Raw genomic sequence first — 22,802 nt, 5'->3', positions numbered from 1 at the left:
AGTAGTCAGAGTAAACACATTGCCTAATTTTCTCTGATATTTTATTCAATACCAGAAAACCAAACAACATAATACTTCGAGACTCTGTGCAAGTTTCTATTACATTATAAAAAATGATCTTAAAGGATTTCACCTCGGAATGTTGATTAATTTCCAGAACTACCTACAATTGGCTGACTGTGAATAATTTATAACCCTTAACCACTGTAGATACAAATTTTCTCACGTTCTTTTATCTAGATATTTAAATGCTCAATAACATCGAAAAGAAAGGTACATTTTGTCTCGGATAATATCGAGGGCATGTATATTTTACGAGTTATTTAAATCTCGTTTTTTTAAAGTTTCTTGTCAAAAAAATAAAATCTCAGATGAAATTAGATCTTGTGTATAATGTAGCCATGCTGATTCTCATTAAGAGCGTCTATTTCTCAACGTGAATATCGATGGCCGGCACGTATCTCCATTGCGGTGTTTCAGCATTTCCGCTTTACTAATTGGACGTATTTCTATCAAACGAAACTATGTGCACTATGACGTGAGCCCTGTTATGCGTGAATTCTTATAGGTCTCAGGGTTCATGTCTTAATGCACATAGTTCCGGTTGGTAGAAATACGTCCAATTTATCTTTTCGAAGATGAACATGCCAACTTTATGGGTTGAAATTTTTACAGAATAATCTGCTGACAGAGAAAAACATCAAGGAAGTTTCCAAGACGTTACGCAGACTAGTTTTGGGAGGAAAGAAGAAAGTACGATAGGAAGTCTGATATGTTTCAGTCGGAGCCCAGAGATACCTGATTTTGCACCTTGGCTGTCGAGATGCTTATTTTTACGTACGAAGTGACAACTCTGAAAACGTCTAACGTAGCCGCGTGGCGGCACGCGAGACACTCAGCGCTGCGATATTTCATTACAATTTTCCGCGAGTGGTAATTGGTAATTTATTGTTTCTGGTCGGAATTTGCGCAATTATTCAGTTGCAGTTGTTTCGCGAAACTCGTTATCGACGCTGATTTGTCTACGCTTGCGTGCTGTCATCGTGCGAATCAAAACAAATATTTTAACCAATGTAGCCTGGCGGAGTAATTTCAGTTCTTTGGGCGAACAGGCAATTTTCAGTCAGTTCTTTATGAATGGCTTCGTTCTACCACCACTTAGATTTTCGGGGACTAAAGCTTTAAGGTTAAAATCGAAAGTTCTCCGATTGATCTGGAACCCGGTGAGTTCCGTGTAGAATGACTCGAGGAGTCCGATTTTCTGGGCAAAAACAACCGTAACATGCTTACCTAGATTTTATGACCGATCAGGGTCCAATGATACCATTTCATTTTAGGGACAATTGCCCTCCTAGCCCCTTAATAGCTACTACACCTATGCTGCCGTGCCAAGGAAAAACGCCGTAAGAGTCTTCAGACGTTGCCGAAAGTTTTCTTTATTTTTGAGTCTTAATATTTCGCAATGTCATTGCTTGTGCGGTTGGTCAGCAATGACCGGTGCATGACCCAGTGTTGTTGGAGAAGAGAGGGTGTGTGCATATCAGATTCACAGAACTCTATGCAATGCAAAATGATTCCCATTCTGCCTCGCTAGGGAAAATTCCCGATGAGTTATTGTCTTGTCGAGGAGTTAATTTTAGTAATCTTCGTCGTGTGTGTTTTACGTGAAATTTGAATTAAGAAACTTGTATCAGAATGCTGAAATTTGCACCTTGTCTACCAGTCCATTGAGTATGATGTAATCTCAAAAATGAAGAATATCGACGGTGAAACTACCAAACCACGTATCTCGGTTTGCGACGTCGCAGACTTCCTGTCATACTTTATTTTTTAAATGAAAAACTACTTAAAGTCCAGTCTTGAAAATTTCTGTGATTTTTCATCTTCGTGCGGAGAAAATTCTGTGAAAATTTCAAGGAATGATATTGATTTGGTCTACTTCAAAAAAATAAAATGTGAGCGTAGATTTTTAAGCACCGCAAACGAGATACGTGGTTTGGTAGTTTCACCGTCGATATGTATGTCAAGCATTGATGGACCACCAGACAAGGTACTAATTTAAGTATTCCGAAACATGTTTCTTAACCAATTTTTACATTGAACATTACTGAAATCAACTCCAAACTAAGATATTAACGTTTTTATTTTACAATGGTCTCGGGAAATTTAAATTGCCCGGTCACGAGAAACATAATACTCGACGTGAGTCAAATCACGCTTTCCAAAGGTTTCGGCAGACGTCTCAATTTAGCATTGTTCCTTTCCCACCCTTTATGAGCCAAAGCGTCAAGATTGATATTGTCATACTTCTGTATAGCATAAACTGTCACGGTAACGTTTGTTTAGTGTGCAATTTGATTCACGTGGACCATTGAGTTTTCATGAGCGGGAGGTTTGAAATCACGCGTCAAAAAACATTCATTGGAAAAAAAAAATTCCGCTTGGATCCAGAGTCCGCACTCATAAAAACATTGACAAGAAAAAATACTCTTGATTTAATTGGACTTTTCGCTTGAATCGAAATGAAAACCGCCTAAATCAAGAGACGGCTCTTCGGCTCAATCGGCTCTTCGATTCAAGAAAAAATCGGATTGAATCAAGAGTATTTTTTCTTGTCAATGTTATTAAGAGTCTGGACTCTAGATCCAAGCAACTTTTTTCCCAGTGTTAAATATATTAGTCAGGAGTGAATCTCAGGAGTCTTCGTTGCAAAAATCATGTTTTTAGTGAAATTTTGGTGAAGAAACATGTAACAGAATGCTTAACTTCATACCTTGTCTACTGGTCCGTGGAGCAAAATCACTCTCACTTCTTGGCGAAGGCAGTTCCCTCACCCCATCAGTCCCGCTCATATTAGAACTGATAATAATTAATTGCCTAAAAATTAAATTAGGTTTTGAGGTACTTTACTAGTCTCTTCCGTCGACGCTCTGAGCCCCCAATTTAAGACACCATTCGTTTTGTCTCCGAGCTCCTCTCTCCTGAAATTGGACGTATTTATGCTAAAAGGAACTATGTGCATATGGTTTACTTGAGACATAGCTCCTTTTAGCATAATTACGTCCAATAGATGTATCCCGAAGGAGCGGTGTGATTTGCCCGTCGGAAGGCCCGGCCGTAAACATCTCAATTATAATGCATTCCTTCATCTGGTTTCGGCCCGTATTGGCCAAGGGGCCCGGAGCGTGTATCCTAATCTAGGCTTGCGTGGCTGGCGACGCGGCCGAGCGGGGTCATCGGTCATTTGGTCAAGTGGGCAAATCTAGAGGTGTCGCATCGTCATCGTCTTCCTTGCCCAGACTAATAAGAGGCACTTGACTCCGCCATCGGATTAACTACCTCTTGTAAGCCAATGAGCTACACTACTGTCTGCCCCCTCGCCCCCCCCCCCCATCTCGCTCCAAGGATCAAACGCCTCGGCTCACATTGAGCTTCCATAAGGCGAATACTACCGTGCTAAGGAAGAAAGCCGTATGAGCCTTCAGAAGTTGCCGGATTCTATTTCGCAAAAAACGAGTTTACCAGGAAAATTGTGGATTGTTTACCTCGAATTTTTCAGACTATTTCGTTCGCGATCCAAAATATCTGAAAATTTCATGGGGCAATATGCAAAACCTTCCTCAGAAATACATGTTGGATCCCGGGACATTTGGCAATTCTCGACTGTTCGTACGGCGTTCTTCCTTAGCACGGCAGAATTGGCCTGTTGCAGACTCCAGCGCACTTCAATGGTTTTGCATTGGATGGGTGTTCACATGAAGGTCCATAAGACTTAGGAAGGATCGTACTTCAGCTCTTTTGCATTTCTCTGGATGGGTGTTCACATGAAGGTCCAAAAGGGTAAGATACGACCGCAGTCCAGCGGTTTTGCTTCATGGGACGCAATGTCACCCTGTTGCGATAATAAGTTACCCCTCTGGATCTTTAAGTAAACACTTATCCAAAGGAACGCATTAGCGCTATGATATACAGTTCTGCGCTCATCAACGCATGATCGCCGATACTATACGGTTCTGCGTTTACGTTTTTGGTCGATCTGTGTTCCGTATGTGAGGAATTTGGTGGAGCGTGCTGAGTGGTGGTAGGCGCAATTTTCATTGCATTTAGTAATTTATAAATTAAATCATTTCACACGTCTAATAACTATAATATTAACGATTAATGGGATGAAACCAACAGCTACTCAAACCGTTTTGCGTCATGGGACGCAGTAGCTTTGTTGCGATCCTTTGAGGTATCCTTTCGGATCTTCATGTGAACACAACCATCCAGAGGAACGCAGTAGCGCCATGATGCGGTCCTGTCGATTGAAAAATATTGATCGAAATCTTACGTAAAAAAAGTTTTCAACGGATCACGAGACTGTTTGTTCGTTTAGTTGAGGTTTTCTCGAGTCTCTCTCTAGGCAAACCTGACTGCCGATCACTAAGAAAACTGCCCGTAGAAGTGGTAAATTTAAAAAAAAACGTGTTACAAACTACGCATATTGGGTACTAGGGAGGAGGTTTCAGATTTTTTCGATGTGATCAATCTGATTTTTGTGCAATTTTACATAAATTACAGTAAAATACAATATAAAATACAATATAAAATACAATTTTACATGTACGTAGGCAGAGAGCCTACGCACTTGCCTGTATTTCTCAGATACAACAGATACACTGAAAAATGCAGTCCAATTTACAAATGCTCCCTCACAAAATTTTCCGGGGAGCGTTCCCTTCGGCCATCTCTTTTTTCTGGGATTGTTTGGTTGAAGAGGAAGCAAAGGAATAAAAAGAACAAGAACAAGAAAAAAGATAAAAAAGTAGATCATGAAAAGAAAGAAGAGAGAGAAGCCAAAGAGAGGGACAGCAAGAGCAAGAAAGTGGAATTCATAAGAAAAAGAGTGTAAGGAGCTCGCTGGAAAGATCCCCAAAAAGCCTCACACACGGGCCCATTATCTGTCGGGGCAGCGGTAAGTACATGCAGCATTCCCCGCTCCTTAGGTGTCGGAAGAATGATGAAGGGTCATCCGGCAACTTGAAGAGCCGAGGGGGTGGGGGCGGGGGGCAGGGTCAGGGGGGCGGAGGGGAGCTTTAAGACGGATCAGTTTGGTGGCGTCACGGCGGTAATTAATTCAAACACACGACTACTTTCGTCGTCATTATGATTATTACGTGAGTGATCACCGGTTGAACCGCCGCGGTAGCAGGGTCGCAGCGGCGGAGACCACTTTAATTTCCTTTTCCGCCCGCGTAATTGTCAAAGAAAGCAGTTTAGTCCTCAACACTTCCACTAAGAAATGCGCTGCCGTGTTGTCACGTGCAAGATCAAACATTGATCCCGAGTAAAATCCCTCGATTTTGCTAAAAATCCCTAGATTTTGCTGAAAATCCTAAATTCTCAGATTTCGCCCCCTCCTCCACGAAAGAGCGTTACTACATTTCATTTTACCAAATTTTCCCTCGCAACTCGCATTTCTACCGGGAGAAAAATGGGTGTTTCAAACTGAAAATTTTACTGATTTATTTCTGATCCCATGCAAAAATGAGAACAATTTTGGCAAATATGAATTGTATTGGTACTTTCCTGTGCAAATTTGAATTATATTTGAATCAATATTGCATCTTTTGATTGGGGTACATTCCTTTGTCCGGGAAACGGCGATTTGTTCAAGGAATCGCTAGATTTATTAAGCAAACAAGGATATTTTCATCGTAGGATCACGACGTCATACGATGAATCGACTATTTTTGTCGAATCGAAGCTGAAATTTTAAGCGAATGAACCGTCTCTAACTTCTTTTCGTCTTGTCAGAAAAATCCCTTAATTCCTATTCCCTTCTTGTCTGAAAAATCCCTACAACCCTAGAAATGCTGAATAATCTCTAGATCTAGGGATGGATCTCTATACTTCGGATCACCGATTCCAGTCACCCTCGCTCCTTCAATCCCATTCACCTACATAGAAAAAAAATAGCCACGGGCATTTTGCAACCGGAGGGAATATGGGTTGATCCAAAAGTCCCACACCAAACACCCCTATAACCCCCGGCTAGAGTTCACTCCCCTTTTTAGAATAGTACATTTAAAAGTGTGGGGGTGCCAGTAGGTATAGTCTCTTTGGATCTCGGAGCACTCACACGCTTTCAAATCTCTATATCAATTTGTTCATAAGTGACTTGAGTTGTACCTGGTGCTTGTGGTTAGAGACTTTTTAATCACCCTATATTTGGTATATATTGCACTGCTACATCCTCCTTAGTTTGTAATTCAACACTCAGATGCATCTAACTAGTGTGGTTACCTTCCTTAATGGGAATGCTTGCAACTATTCGTGCTCAGGGGTTGTACTGGTTGCATGTAAAAAACTGAAGGCGTTCTGGCCGTGACGAAGGTACAGTAACGATCTATTCGCAGTACGGCATATACTTGCCAGTTTCATTGCCGGAGAAGAAACATTTTAAAAAGCACTGTGCACTAAGCATTGAAATTTTCCGGTGCGAATCCGCCTGTGTGGATATCTCGCTGAGCCACGCATGTCTCCGCCAGAGATTATATATTTTTGAAATCCCGCATTGCTACGTGTATAGTGCAAAGGCATATTGGACATATTTATGCCAAAAGGAACTATGTCCCACGCAAACCCTATGCACATAGGTCCTTTTAGCAAGAATACGTCCAATTTGACAAGTCAATGCTTACATTCGCCCAATAATTGAAGAGTTGGGCGATTGATTACGCGATTCCGTTCTAATTTGCAAAAACTCGCCTACCAAAGTGCGCATCCCGACATTCAACGGTCATTATAAGGCGAAAATCATTTAATATGCTGCTCAGCAAGTCGTTCATCACCCATTTTTTTGCGCAAAAATAGCGTTTAGTCCCGAATATAGCTTTGGCATCACTTGATGACGTTGTCTAGATTGTGGGCGCGGGATTGTTAAAGCATATTGTCGTCATGTAGGATGGAGGGCAAAAATAAGCTGAAGTTGGGGTCCGTTGGGAAAAAAGGAATGGTCAAAAGCTGAAAAATTTGAGATCACGATAACCTGAAACCTTCATGATGGTAGCCGAGAATCGAGAATAACCAACCGTCATGTAGATTTCAGGTTTTTTTCAAAATTTTGTTTATTTTTTACTTATGTCTCTGAATGAAAATGGCTCAGTTCTGAGCCGACACGTCTGGAAGTTATATTGAGTATTTTTAGCAGCATTTTTCTCCCGTTTCCTTCTTGTTTTTTTCTAATGATATACTTCCTGCTGAATTTTTAGCGAGGTTTGCTAAAATTGTCCTTTTTATGATGTTATGTCAAGGATCTTCTCAAATACTTAAAAATAACGACGTAAACCATACAGAGCGTCCTAAAGGAAATAGCTTCTCAAGGATACGAGTGATACGACCCTTAGTATATTTGACCTGCGGGCTGCTTGTTGAAATTGGTAGACAAAGGTATAGACAAAGAAGACCAAAAGGATATGGAGGGATCCTATTGGTGGAAGCGGGGTGGTTGCAATGGACAAAAGAGCGTAGGGATTAGACTAACTAACGGCAACATACAAGATACCCTACAGTTAGTCCATCATTTACCCCCTTATAAAAACCACCCATTATAACCAATGGGGTCACTCCACACTCCTTATGTCTTCTTTGTCTAGAGCTTTGTCTATCAATTTCCACAATCTACCCGCTGTGCTGTGAGAGGCTGCATCTTCACGGCGACATGACAACATTGGTAAGCATTCGACATCCGCCGATTCGATTCGAATAAATCGGCAATCAACACGTTTCCTCGCAATGGTCTCGATCTCCCATTTATAAGCGATGTTTATTCGCCTGACTCACCTCTGGGACCAGCTCGAATCCTGCGCGCTGAGCAGGGGGCGTAAGTTTCCCGACCCTAACCTCACTCCGCCAGTAATTGCATCAAAACTTACTTCCATGCTGACCCAGCAAACCAAGCGTTATTCATGGAAATTAGGCGCTATTGATGCCGAATCTGCCTCGAATTCACTATTTTTCATTCGGAAAATATGTGACTTTTGTGTATTTAAACTAGATGATGCTGTGAAAGCTATGCTGATGTAAAAAAAACTAAAAGCGCCCTCGATTGTTTCGGATGCAACTATTCGTACTCCTGGAAGCAACTATACATATTTTAAAGATGCGCATGTTGTATATACACAAAACTGAAGGCACCATTGCTTTTTGCGAAATCATCCAAATAAATATTTTCTTCGCCTTTGGCGATAAATATTTTTTTGGTTGATACGAGCAATAGGAACTCTCCTAATTTTTAAAATTTGAAAATATTGAAGATTACACAAAAAATAGATGAATCTACCGCATTGTAAGTTCTTAAGCGAGAATGCAGAGGAAAATGATGTCTTCAAATGTCGAAATTTCTTATTTTTAAATGCTATGTTCTTCCGATATCTAAAAGGTTAACTGCGTAAAATAATGCCGTAAACTTAATTTAGACGGTATTTTCATAAGAAACAATACCATTTTTCTTGTCAACCATTTTCTTCCATTTAGCTCAAAGAAATGTATTTTCGAGGTATTCCTTACAGTGGCGTGGCGTGCTTTGCGATATGGCGATTGGTCGAATAGTTATCCCCATGAAAAAGGATCGATAAACAGGGTGTTCGCGACGAACACCAACCTTAATAATCGATGCTTTATCATAGTTCAAGTTGGGAAATATCGATAATCGATTGTTCACGCCCCTCCCTCGGTGACCGTCCATGACAAAAGAATGCAAAATCCTCATTTGGAGCCATTCATGTAGGATTGAGTCGCAAAATCGACGGAGAAATCTCACAGATAAGGTCCTGAATAAGAAGTTATAAGCGGGTTCGTTCATTTTTGAGTCAACATTGGACCTATTAAGTTGCATCATAATCAAGCAATTTTGTGCTATGTTTAGTTGTTTACATGGTAGAGAGCATTTCTAAAAATTTTCTCCCAGAATAAATATTTTTATCAACTGAAAATTTCTAAGCGGGTAGTATCTTCATTTTGGACTAACATTTTGAGCGCTTTTGTTTCAAAATGTTCGCAAAACACTATTTGAAAGAATGCGGCCAAAAATTTCTGAAGGACCTGGGGAAAAAGGGAAAAAGGCTGTGTAAGGTCAGAAATCTCTCTCGAGGAGAATGAAAACTATGAAATTCTTGAATAAGTCACAATATGACCTTTTTGCGAGATGCAAATACAACCTAAACAGCCCTTGCCATCCCTTTGATCTGATTGGACTACATTTTGCGACTGGGAGCTACTATTTCTGGCTCAATTATGTCTCATTAGGATCCTTACGCAGATCGGTACTTTTCATACTGAGCTACAAATAGTAGTCCCTTACTGTCAATGTAGTACATTTACTAAATAGGAATCTTAAAGAAATAACCTCAGAAGACACGGAGGCATAACTCTGGTTTAATACTCTCCGTGCAGTTTTACGGGCAAACATGTTCGGCGAGATTTCGAAAAAATAGTGTGTGTCGCAAACTTACGTGACATTTGTAGAACAAGTCCGGCGTGTACCTATGTATTTCATTGACCTTCGTACAGACATTCTTTGTCCAAATATTTAGTTTCATCATCGCTGCTTTATCAACCGCTGCTCAGCCACCGAGATCAGGATTCAACTGCACAGATAAAGCATTTATACAGTTTCAATCGAATTACACCGTTCATATGGTTGAAAGTAAAAGTAACATGACAATCTATAATTTCAGGCCTCGTCTTAATGGGAAATTTTCATGAGATTTGTCTCAGGGTCGAATCCTGAGAGTAAAACTTCAGGGATTTCTCGCAGTTAGATACCGTGTCCACTGTCCATGAACGGTGTTCTTACGTTCCTGCGACAAGTTTGCGTTTTCGCGGGAAAACAACTGTGTAAGTACCATGTATTTAAACGGTATCAAGATAATGATTAAGCAAATTGAACAATTGGACTATTTCTATCGAACGGAACTATGTGCATTATGACGTGAGCCCTGTTATGCATATACTCTCATGGGTCTCAGGGCTCATGTCTTAATGCACATAGTTCCGTCTGGTAGAAATACGTCCAATTAAAATTAATATTTAAATGAAACAACCGCGAACAATCTTGTTAACGACTAAATATCACACAATATACTTTGCTTCCTTGTTCCTCTCTCAGTTCCTCTTAAATCTCTGCAAGGAGTACAAGGATCATACTTGTACTTGATACTGCGACTAACATTGAGTTAGTTGATATCTTTGCCAACTTCGCAAGTAAGACTTTTCTCTGGGACACAGCTCATGAGGACGTCCCGACGTCCCGTAAGGCCTTGTCCACACGAGCGCAGTTCGCGGAACTTATTCCTCGAACTTGCTCAGTTCCCGGAACTTATTCCTTGAAACGAGGCATGCTGTCCACACGGGTTCGTCTGAACTGGCACCGGAACTTCAATAAAACTATACAATTATTGCAAAATAATAGATTATTTTGACCGCCAAAGTAACAAAAATAAGTGTCAAGATCATATGTAAAGGACGTGAAAAACAAAAACAAGCAAATTCACATCAAAAGAAACATATTTAGAAGCTCGGAGCACGGGGGTAATTCCAGGTTTTGGAGGAATAAGTTTCAGCTCAGCAAAAAACTTGTTCCGGGAACAAGTTCCTCGAACTGAGTTCCGCGAACCGCGTTCGTGTGGACAAGGCCTTAGGACAAGACCTAATGCTTGAGGGTGACGAGTACAGAGGTAAGATCTTGCAAGGCAAATCATTACATGAAAAAACATTTCAGGGGCACAAGCAATCCTGGAATATATTTGCTGTCTCAGAAACGTTAATGGCTAGATTTGAAAAATGCACATTTCCGGCCGATTGAGATGCTGCACACCTCCGCTCATTCTTCATTAGTGTATATTTTCCGCAGAAAATACACTACGGATAATATACTATTATTTTCTTTTGAAACAAACCAAGAAACCGGTATTTGCAATATTTCCTACAAATGCTCTCCACCCATTCAAAAATTCACACGAATTTTCTGGGGTTATTTTTGTCAGCTTCATTTTGAAAAAAATTCAACATGAGCATGAGCATTGAGCTTTCATGATCTAACTTGTGCGAATACTTCCAGCGGGCCGATTGTTGAAATTTATAGGCAAAGCTTTAGACAAAGAAGACATAAGGGCTATGAAGGACGATTGATGGAAACAGGTGGTCGCAATGGAGAAAATGGGCAAAGGAAGTAGGTAATAGACTAACTAACGGCAATCCACCAGAGACCCATCAGTTAGTCCATCTTTTTTTCCCTTAGTCTATAAGGACCAAACATTTCAACCAATATGATCGTTACATTTTCCGTATGTCTGCTTTGTCTCTAGCTTTGTATATCAATTTCAACAATCAGCCCGCGGCTGTTATTACTCTTTGCAGTGACACCAATAACTCCTTCAGTGGCGGGGCGTGAATGATCGATTTTCGACAATCTCCCATTTGAAGCTTTGGTAAAGAATCGATTAATAATGCATTCCTTGCGAAAACCCTGTTTATCGATTCTTTTCCATACGATGAAATGACAGATTAATCGATGTATTGCAAAGCACGCCACCACACCGCTGAAATCTTTGAATTAATGGATTAAGATAAGGACCCGTTTCACGGATCCGGTCACATGCATAGAAAGCAGAACCGATTTGACAACTGTCATAAGCGTTTTTATGACGCATTGACGTACGTGAGAAGTGATCTCAATCAATCGCACAGATCATCCTGCGTCCAGAATCGGCGTCGAAACAATGACCACCCTGTCGATACGTCACACTCTCGGACCCCGTTGCGAGCGAAGCTGCGGAGAGCAGATTTCGGGGGGGGGGGGGGGGTTAGCAAGGGGGAGGGGGGTAGGGTGGGGGGGGGGTTAGCAAGGGGGAGGGGGGTAGGGTGACAGGTGTCGAAGCCCCGAAAAGAAACAAGTTGGACTCGCGCGGCGCGATAGCGAATGGGTTTCCAATTTCGAAGCGGCCGAAAAGTTTTCACCGCCGACGTTTGTCCACCGTCGTCCGCACCTTGGACTTTCCAATAAACCACTCACCGAAAGCTCCCGCCAACTTCCGGCACCGCCGGTGCGCGAATTTATGGATTTTCCCCCCGCCCCCTGCCCCGCACCCGGCGTCGTCTTAACGCACAAAATATTGTTCCGTTAATAACGCGTTAACGTATTCCCGGACGGGGCAGGACACACGTCGAATTGTAAACAGACCCGGGGAAGCCGGGTTGCCACCCTCCCTTAAGCTGGCGTGTTCAGTAAGAACGTTTATCAATATTTGGACGTATTTATGCCAAAAAGAATTATGTTGCATGCAAACTTCACGCACTTGACTTCTTTTAGAATTTTTTAAGAGGATTTTTTAGGTTTTTTATCATGTTTGGATGCTGAAACCCTGTATGGGCACCGCATGAAAAAACACCACTGTCCAAGATTTCGAAATGAAATTCTGTGGCGGAGTCTGTATAGCGCCCAAAACCCCCGATTCATATAAATGGAGAGCGAAATCTATGCATACTCGTTAAATTGAAGGCTAACAACAGTATACGTATACATCCCGTTTCGTATCAAATCTATCCCCCATAAGTTTTGAGTCATTACGTACCTAAGTTAATCCCGATTTGAAAATAAAGTACGTCATGAAGTCTAAAAACGCTGAAAACGGAGAGACACATTTTTTTTGTCTAGCCATTGTCATGCCTCCAAAAGTAAAATTTGAAAAGTTTGATAGTTTGTATAAAGTGAAATTAAAAGTTTTAATCTGACCAAATCAATAGCCTGACTCACATGTTGCTTGGCGAAACGCTGGTTCGAAAAAATGATTTTTCAAAGTAGAGCATGAACAGTCATCGATCCAATTTTTGTTTCATTTCCAAACATACGAAAGAGGATGCGGGATGCAACGAAAACTTGACGTCAAGTCGTGTTTGTGGCGCTTGCTTCCTCGAGTCAATTGACGAAATTGAATTTTTAAACAGAAAATAAGAACGACGGAAACAGCAGAGCACAAAAATAAGCAAACACTCAGATTAGGAGATCTTCATTATTCGTCACGTTAACGATCGATTTAAGACTTGATGTTTTCAGCTCCGAAAAATACAGCGACGAAAGCACCAAAACCTCGAAACGAAACAAAAAACTCGCACGCAAGCTCTGCACTAATTTTCTGTTGGAAAAAATTGGTTCTACACAATTATTATTCCCTACAACGGTCTGGGTAAAATCGCACTGTAATCACAAGAGTTCGAGTTTTTTCGATGTAACGACTGATCAATCGAAACTTTCACCAGGAATATCACAACAAAAAGCGAACAAATGAATGCGCAGTTTGCTTGAAACTGCTTGATCCGTCGCTGAACCGTCAAATTGACTTCATTAGATTCACAAAATAAGATTAGAAGCAGGAGGTGACAAGACTAAATTGATAAGAAAATCAAGGGATAGATATCCACTAGAAGAAGTGGGTTTTATAAAATTCTCAACCAGAAAATTTTGACAAAAACCGAGAGAGGAACAAGCAGTTAACACAAAAACTGAACACAAACGCACGTCCGTCCGATGAAACGGCTGAGCTGATCAAAACTCCCCGCTAAAAATATCGCAGCGAGAACCGAGAAGCTAAACACGCAGTTCGGTGTAAACTAATCAGTCTATTTTGAAAAACCAGTTGCATTAAGTGCATCCGAATAAAAAAAAAAAAACAAATCAACAAAAGCGACGGGTGTGAAGTTATTCTCAAGCGCACGAGGTATTAACTTCTTCGCAAGAGAGTAATTAAAAGAACAAGATCGAATTAGGCCGCCCGAGGAAACGAAGTGAGCGATCAAAACAAAATTTAAACGACGTTCACGCCGCGGTTGCTTCTCGACAAAGACGAGCGCCGGATTATCTCGCGGTGTAAACAATCAGAAATCAACCAGCGGTTCGATTGTTGAATCGATATCGAACGACCTCGATCGATAGAATGCATTGCTAAGATAGGGATATATTGATCAACAGGATAATTCGAGAACGATTCAACAATTGACCCGCAGCTCGGTGTCGTTAAACGGTTGATTCAACAGTAATCCATCGATATGGAACGACCCTGATCGACAAAAAGCATTGCTAAGATAGAGATCTATCGATCAGGATAATTCGATAACGATTCAACAATCGACCCGCAGCTCCGTGTCGTTAATCGGTTGATTCAACGTTAATCAATCGATATCGAACGACCTTGATCGATAGAAAGCATCGCTAAGATAGGGATTTATCGATTAGGATCATTTGAGAACGATTCAACGATCGAACCGCTGCTCGGTGTCGTTAATCGGTTCATTCAACGGTAATCAATCGATATCGAACGACCTTGATCGATGGAAAGCATCGCCAAGATAGGGAATTATCGATCAGGATCATTCAATAACCATTTAACGATCGACCCGCAGCTTGGTGTCGTTAATCGGTTGATTCAACGGTAATCAATCGATATCGAACGACCTTGATCGATAGAAAGCATCGCTAGAATAGGGATTTATCTATTAGGATAATTCGATTACGATTCAATGATTTATCCGCTGCTCCGTGTTGTTAAGCTGTTGATTCAACAGGGATGCGTGATGGGATACCCTCGGAGATGCCGCCGCGGAGAGGTAGAACGCGAAGACGGTAAAACAATAAGCAAACAAGTGTCACCGATGTGTTGGACGGTGGATTCGTGGTCGTCACCGTTGAGTGGACGCCACGCGCGATCCCCGATTTGCGATTGGTTCTGCAACGCTGACGTCGACGATGACGGCGGTGCTTCGGTGTTGCCGATCGGGAGCGTTGATCGTTGACTCCGTGACGTCATGTCACAATGGAAGCAACGTTCATTTCGAGGCTTGGACTACTGAGTCAAAATTGGATTGCATTTTGCAAAAAGGAACCACTAGAATTGCAATGATGCTAAGATTGTGCAACTTCATCTTTTGCAATAGGATTGCGGAAATCGTGAAAAACTATGCAATTTAGATGGTAATTTTGGTCTTAAATTTACAGTTTTTAGCGAGTAAAATAGAAACTATTAATGGATAATCGGAGTTTTCCTCCAAGACAAAAGAAGTTGCACAATCTTAGCAACATTGCAATGCTAGTGGTTCCTTTTTGCAAAACGCAATCCAATTGGACCATCTTGCAATTTGGAATTAAAACATCTGGCTCAGTTTAGAAACGACGTATGCACCATTTCCCCCTACACACATAAGTGTTTTTTTAGATGGGTTTGAAATTTTAGTTCCTAATTGCAAAATGTAATCCAATTAAGCCATGGAATTGGACTGCATTTTGCAATTTGGAGGTATAAATTCTGGCTCTTCTGGAAAAACACTTATGTCCATATAGTCCAGTCATTCTAGCCAAAAAAAGGGCCTAACCTCGGACAAATTAGCACAAACTTCTCTTGTGTTTTAAAGCACTCCAAAACATGTCTAGAGCCCCCCAAAAAAAGTTTACCATTAGCCCCCCTCGGGAACACAGTCAAAATTGCGTAAAACAAAATGGCGGCCGTCTGAAATTACGTATAAATTGATTCTTGACTTCGTCAGCGTTTTCCCGATTTTGCGTGATTCTAGTGCATCCAGTGAAAAAAATCATTCTTGTCGTTTTTTTAGAGGATAAAATTTTGCTTACAAATATGTATTAGTTTTTTTAATTTCGACTTGTTGGTGCCGAGCTACGAAGTCCGACACCGAAAAAAAAGGCTAGAATTTTCTTGAAATTTCAAGTTTGGTTTGTAACTTTTAAAATACAGCTTCGGCAGAATTTTTTCTCTCAAAACTGTTGGCACCAATGGAAAGAGCATGAAATTTTCTTTTCAAAACACATATTACATCAAAATTTAACTGAAGGTATAAGACCTTAATAGGGTCTTTATGGAATGGTGTCAAATTTGACATTTTTTACTTTGTGTAAATTTTGGCTTGAATTGCGATTAGTGTGACCCTTTTTCACGAATATTCGACTATTTTTGAAATAAATGTTGTTATTAATTTAGTCATGGTACATAGTAAGGGGAGAAGCACCTTAGAGGGATGGTCGACTGGGGGGGGGGGGGGGGATACCTGATCTGTTTACTGTTTGGCCTATCGCAGCTAAAGATTCTAAGAAAAAAACTGTAAAACACCTAGTTGTCGGCAGATTTTCATGAAATTTGGTGTACCCCGGTATATCGACCTAGGAAATTCGAATTTGACGTTACTTTCAGTCTGAATCAAAATTCAAGATGGCGGGAAAAAGATGGCGGCAATAATTTGTTAGATACCTGTTTATCGACTGATTTGCATGAAACTTGGTATAACCCTGTATTTAGCCCTAGAGAATTTGAATTTGATGTCGAATTTAACCGGAATTGAAATCAAAGGTGGTGGGAAGAAGGTGGTGGCCATAATTTTTTAAAATTAAAGATGGCGGGTACAATTTGAAAACTACCTATTTATCGGCAGATTTTCATGAAACTCGGTGTATCCTGGTATTTTGATCGGGTAAATTCGAATTTGACGTTACTTTCAGTCTGAATCAAAATTCAAGAAAGTGGAAAAAAGATGGCGGCCTTAATTTTTAAAATATCTGTTTATCGGCTGATTTTCATGACATTGAATATTACCTAGTATTTTGACCAAAGTTTGTCGGTTTTGGTTTGAAAACTTGTAATATAAGGTAATAAGACAGGATAAAAAAGTAATTGAGGGGCTCGGAGGGCTCGGAGGACAAGGCACATAAGTGCAGATTTCGAAAAAAATGACACATTAGTGGTTCCAACTAATTCTAGGTTTAAAATAAAGTCTGTGAAAAATTCACCGGAAGCATCCAATGCTTGAGCATCAAAATGTGAGTTTGAACTCTCTTTCTGCCATAAGGCTGTGTGTAATAGTTAGCAACTTTAAACATGTTTTTCTCGAAATAGCTCGACAAGGTGCACTTATGCACCTCGTCCTCCAAGCTGTTTAATTGAGAGTATAAGTGTTAAAATGTAATTTTTTCAGTATCGTCGAATATTTAATTGACACAGATTAAGAAATACAAAGCCGAGTAATGAAATAAAATATGTACTAATTTTTTACTCGGTCTACTGAAAGCTAAATAATATTAAATAATGTGCGAAATGATGTCGCATATTCGGCTGACAAGATGCCGAGGGCAGTAAAATTTTAATGTTTTTATTATTTTCCTTCTTATTTACTTAGATTTCACTATTTCACACGAGCCTGCGGTACGTCACGTAAAGCATAGGTGCATACCCATCTCCCCTGTTGACAACCCCGCCCCCCGCTGACATCTGTACTTTCGTTATAATCCTTGTTCGCGCTTACGCTAGAGTTGGCCGCCCAAAAGTTCCAAACCTTCAACGGTGTGTTGAATTTATCATAATAATTATTAGTTTACTATTGATTCCTCCGACGCAAAAAGACCCGCTCCCCGAGCTGCCGCCATTACACAGCCCAATCCCTCACATAAAGCGCTTCGCGGCGGCGGCTGTGCTCGCATTGTAACTTCCCTCATATATGAGATGTCCCATTCCGCAATATTTTTAAAAACCCTTAAATGTACAGATTTCGCCAAGCTCTGTCCTATTCGTTTATTTTTACGTGATTGTATGCATAAATACGATGTTTGTCTTCACTTTGTATGCGTGAATCTGTTACTTCCGTACTGGCGGTCATAATATATCCATTTGCGCTCTTTGTAGAAAGCAGGGAGGAGGAGGTGGGTCAGTTTCCCCTCCTATTATTTTTTTTATATTACGTTAATTAATTTTTGCTCTCCAGAAATTATTTAAATAACTTCTCACGATTGATGGAATATTTGCTGTATTGATATGACCTTTTGAGGGATGGTGTTTTGCATAGAAACTCAACTTTCTGTAAATATTGCCATTTTTTACAATTTAAAATAAAGCCGTGTCAAACCCAAAAATTATGGAAATTTTTGAAACAAGGTACCCTATCTTATTGTAAATTTTATGTACTTTCACGTGGTTATAGTGGTTTTTTGATCAAACACTTTTAAAATGCTTAAAAATTAGGAAAATGGAGTTAAAAACGGACTTTTTTCAGAAAAGTGTCATTTTTGATCCCAGAAGAAATTATCCTACCGGCAAATATAATTACTTAAAAGAATGTTGAACATACTTTTCTAGACCAAAATTTAACGTACTTTTCAGTTACATCATTCACTTTAACTTTAAAGCTCATTTCAAAGCAATAAAATCGCAAAAATAACAAAAAAGTTAAATTTCATCATTTTTTTCTTAACTTTTTTTAAACCAAAATTCAGTGCTAAGACCCCTCAAAAAGGTTTTACGGCAAGTTTTAATAGCCCTAGATTATGGGAAATTTCATGAACTTTTCATTTTGCACCTTGTTTTTTTTCTTAAACGCCTTTTAACACGTAAAAAATAAGAAAAACCGCGGGAAAATTTTTTTCGGACAAATTGCAATTTTTTTCAACATTGCCTCCGCATTTTCACGAGAGACGCCAAAAATACAAATAAAGGTATATTTCTTACACAAAATTTTACTAGCTTTTCGATGATTACCATGGTTTGATTGAAAAAATTGTTTGCAGCCATGAAAAATCACAAAAACATGAGACAAAGCCTTGTTATTGAACAATTTGTACATTTTTAACGTCTCAAAAATTGGCTTCTAAGTACACTTAAATACCTTCAAAAATTTATTCATTAACATTTTTTTAACTTTTATGTGCTATTACATTGGTACCATAAAATTTACTTCAAACAAAAATGACTAAACTTGAAAATTTTGGATATATGTTAAGAAAAATGTTCTAAACAGAGCAGCCGGGTTTTCCAATAGACAACTTTAATGCCTTATCTAACTCTCTTTAAAAAATTCGAAACAGTAATTTTAGGTATGCAATTTTTTGGAAATTTTATGCTCTAAACAATTATTACCATCGTTGAATCGTATCGTTAGTTTCCAGCTGTCAAAAAGTCGAAAATCGTTGAAATTCTGCAATTTCTAGAGAAATCATTTTTTAGCGTAATTCCCTTAAATACGCTTTTCAGGTACATGTTGTAAAATTTAAAGGAAAACCAGTGTGTTATTTGTCTTGCAAATTTTATAACCTTTCAAAAAAGTATATATAAGTTGTACTTTTGTTGAAAAATAATTGATCGAAAGCGCTGGAAACGGAAAAAAACAGCTGAATTTGTTGTTAAATATTGACTTCATGCTTTTGAATGATTCGTCTCACAATGAGGTCATAAAAGATGAAAAGGTAAAATGAATAGGTATACTTATGTAAAATTTAGCGTACTTTTCAGTGGTGTCGTTGTTTTTAACCTTTAATTAATTATTTTGACTTAAAAATGGTCAAGAACGCGAAAAATCGTGAATTATCAGCAGATTTTGCCGGTTGTTTTTAAATAGTAAAATTCGGAAAGAAAAAAAATAATAAAAGCCTAAGTTTTGTATATGATTCTTAATCAAAATTTTATGATCTTTAAATCTGATCTCTTGCAATTTTTTTGTTTAACGCATTATTTGTGAGTTATAAATGAAAATCCGCATGCACGTCCTCTTTGAAAATCGCCGCAAGCCGCCATTTTGAAAAACTGCGATTTGACCACTTTCCCGGTGGAATTTTTTGGTAAACTTTTTTTTCTGTCTTATTGGGTACCTAGGGACCCTATATACCAAAGGAAAAGTTTGTGCTAATTTGTCCGAGGTAAAAAGCTAGAATGACTGGACTAATAGGAAAACTGATGGCACATACGTTGTTTTTAAACCGGGGTAGAATCTATACTTCCGAATTGCAAAATGTAGTCCAATTAATCCGGGTGTCCTTTTGGGCCAAAGTTGGCTCACTCCTGGAGTCACAAGAGTTTTCGATTCATCCGGCGATATTCAACCCACTTTTTGGTTTCAAAACGGCGGCCTTAACTTCGGTCCGAAGGCCAAATCCCAGAAAAATTCGTGTTTTCTCATCAAAGCCGCACATTTACTCTCGTGCTGAGCCCAAGAGACTCGGTTAGTGAGCTTTGTAATCGTTCTCTGGGACAACTTGACCGTTGATTATTGAAGATGGTCGACAGAATTTCTGGGTCCAGCTTAAATTTTGACTAGGAATTAAAACTGATAAACGCGAATTTTCGTGGATTTTGGCCTTTGGGCTCGAGTTAGAGCCTCCGTTTTGGAGCCAAAAAAGGTGAGTACTACCAAAACACAAATGTGGAAACACAAAACACAAAAGGATACAGGGGATCTTCAGCACTTTCGAGAGTGATGCGATGGTGGATAGCCCAATTGGACTGCATTTTGCAAAGTTTAGAAACAATGGATGTACCACTAGTTGCTCTGTGAACTTATGTGTTTTCACGGATGAGCCAGTTATTTTAGTTCCTTATTGCAAAATGTAGTCCAATTGATGATTTCTTGATTTGAATTTACCTAATATCGCACATCACGCTGTAGTCCAGCACGTGACACACTTGAAGCAAAAGAAAAAAATCGGTTTGCGATTTTTCATTCGGGACATACGTTCGAAGAAATTTCAAATTATTTCTCATTCAAATCCCTGGTAAAAATTGGCAGTAGAATCTGTGTTCCAAAATACCATAGACCTACAGCCGGCTGTAAGATTTCCAATAGCTTCTATAGCCGGCTACACAATTTCTTATAGCCTTTCATAGCCGAATGCGACTAAGCAACAGCCAGGCGATAAAGTGTATGCTAAACGTTACTAATTACGAATGCTAGGACTTAGTGAGTTTTTGGAATACTGCTCTCTTTTTAGGCTGTAGTATCTTTATTTATTTTACGAGGAAAGCTCCGTACTTTTGATGGATGCCTGCCATTACTAATATATTAGAGCGCCTTCAGTTTCGTATGATACTGTGCAATACCTCTGGTGTGAAATAGTTGCTTCAAGCGCCGTGGCAGGCGCGCAGCCAGCGCGAAACACGCATTGGCGCCTACAAACCTAACAGGGATACTTCACGCGTTGCGCAATGCGTGAGGTATCCCTGTTAGGTCTGTAGGCGCCAGTGCGTCACCGCTCCGCTTTGTGTTGGGCTCTAATATTTAATCTGGCGGAGTCAGCTTTATTCAACTCATGACTTTGAAAGGTTTGCACACTCTGTATGGATTATTCTCATTTTAATTGATGAAAAAAAATATGTATTAAAGGAAAATATAATGTGTGTTTCATAAATATAAAGGTGGTTCCGTATCAAAGTTAATGATTTCCAAAGCACACGAATTTCTACACAATTTCTTATAGCCTTTTATAATCAATGGCGAAAAAGCAACAGTCAGGCGATAAAGTGTAAAGCCCGGTGATAGGAACTATAGCCCGGCTGCATAATTTTTTATCGCTTCGTATAGCCCGGCCGTATGATTTTTTCCGCATTCTACAGCCAGCTATATGATTTTCTGTAGCTTTCTTGAGCCGGCTATAAGAATTCCTATGGTATTTTGAAACGCAGCTCTTATCGCCAATTTTTACCAATTTTGGGTGCGAAAACTTGAGACTACAAGACCAGATGTAAGTGACATTTGAGGGTCTTTGAAAAAATTTCCTAAAATTCAGATATTGTTAGGTTGAACGACCATTGAATCGTTCTTTACAGTGGAAAAAAACCACTTTAAATAAACTTATATCACAACTATTCCTAAGGCCTCTGAGTTATAGGCTTCTGATTGGCTAGCGACACAGTAGAAGCTCCTCAATGGATGTTTCATTCTGGGTTAAAGAGCGTGCAAAATTCGACTTCGGGTCATACTGTCAATATTTTCGTCTATACCTCAAGCCTAAGCAGTTTATGACGTGATATCAGTTAATTTTTGTCAATATTCAGCGGCCAGCCTAAATATTGATGGTCAATATTTACATCACTTCCGAACTATGAAAAAGCTTTCCTTGTAATCGTTTTCTTTGTACTGTATACAGTAAGATCTTGACATAATCGACGGATTTGAATGACAGATTGCACGCTTACAGGAATTCATTCAAACATGGAGAGGATACGACTACTGCCAGTTTATTATGTGATAAAAACCGAGTATTTCGTGAATGCAATCAAGCGCAAATACATGGTCGGTCGTGAGAAAAGGCGTAATTTTATCACATACCTAGTTCTCCGAATTTTTGCCACAGTTTCAATGATAACACGAATACAGTTTTAATGAATTCGAGAAAAAATGTAATTATTGAAGGATACATACAAATTCAAGCAAGGTATTAATGCTAGGATATATATGTTTTCCCCCAAAAATTTGAGGAAAATATCAACCATCATTCATATTTTTGACTAATTTTCCGATTTATTATAAAAAAAATTCGGAATTTTTCCGACTTCACTGTAAAGTTTTCTATGGCTTGGATTGAGCCAGTACGATGGATAAAACCTAAAAATCGATAGTTGGATCTTTGAAACGCAACTGTGTTTCCGGGAACAACGCGCTAGTGCTGATCGGCGCGTTGCTTGTTTCGCCACAACCTTGTTTGAACCAAGTAGCGGTGACAAACTGTGTGTCAATGCCGCCAGTAATCATTCCGTTTTCTTCACAGTCGTCTACCAATGCTGCTGCCTTAAGGAGAAACACCGTGAGAGTGTTCAGATTTTTTCAGAACAGAAATTCCTCTGATGAGAATTATTTTTGAGCATACTTAAGAATGGTTTTCCTTGTGATTTTCAGATAATTTAGATTAAATTGAGACTAAAATTATTTGGAAAATTAAAAACAAAGTGTTCAAAAATTTCCCGGCAAATTCATATTTTATTAAAGGAAATTTGACGACGCGC

At 39.5% G+C, this 22,802-nt stretch overlaps 1 protein-coding gene across 2 annotated transcripts in view; it reads right to left on the bottom strand.

Annotated features, from left to right (window-relative positions):
* Positions 1–22,802, bottom strand: part of LOC109040659 (protein rolling stone) — a 66,795-nt gene that overhangs the window by 30,853 nt on the left and 13,140 nt on the right. Inside the window, exons 1-2 of one of the 2 annotated variants that reach the window (XM_019056655.2) lie at positions 12,800–13,792; positions 9,498–9,632 (exon numbers count right to left, since the gene is read on the bottom strand). In XM_019056655.2, the coding sequence (XP_018912200.1) occupies positions 9,498–9,587 (90 nt within the window). In that variant the 5' untranslated portion in view covers positions 9,588–9,632; positions 12,800–13,792. Of the gene's footprint in view, positions 1–9,497; positions 9,633–12,799; positions 13,793–22,802 lie in introns of those variants that run through there. The other variant, XM_019056653.2, reaches the window with a different exon arrangement.

This window comes from Bemisia tabaci, chromosome 8, assembly GCF_918797505.1.
Source record: "Bemisia tabaci chromosome 8, PGI_BMITA_v3".
Lineage (NCBI taxonomy): Eukaryota > Metazoa > Arthropoda > Insecta > Hemiptera > Aleyrodidae > Bemisia > Bemisia tabaci.
The sequence above is the reverse complement of the archived record's forward strand: the minus strand, read 5'-3'. Positions and strand labels throughout refer to the sequence as shown.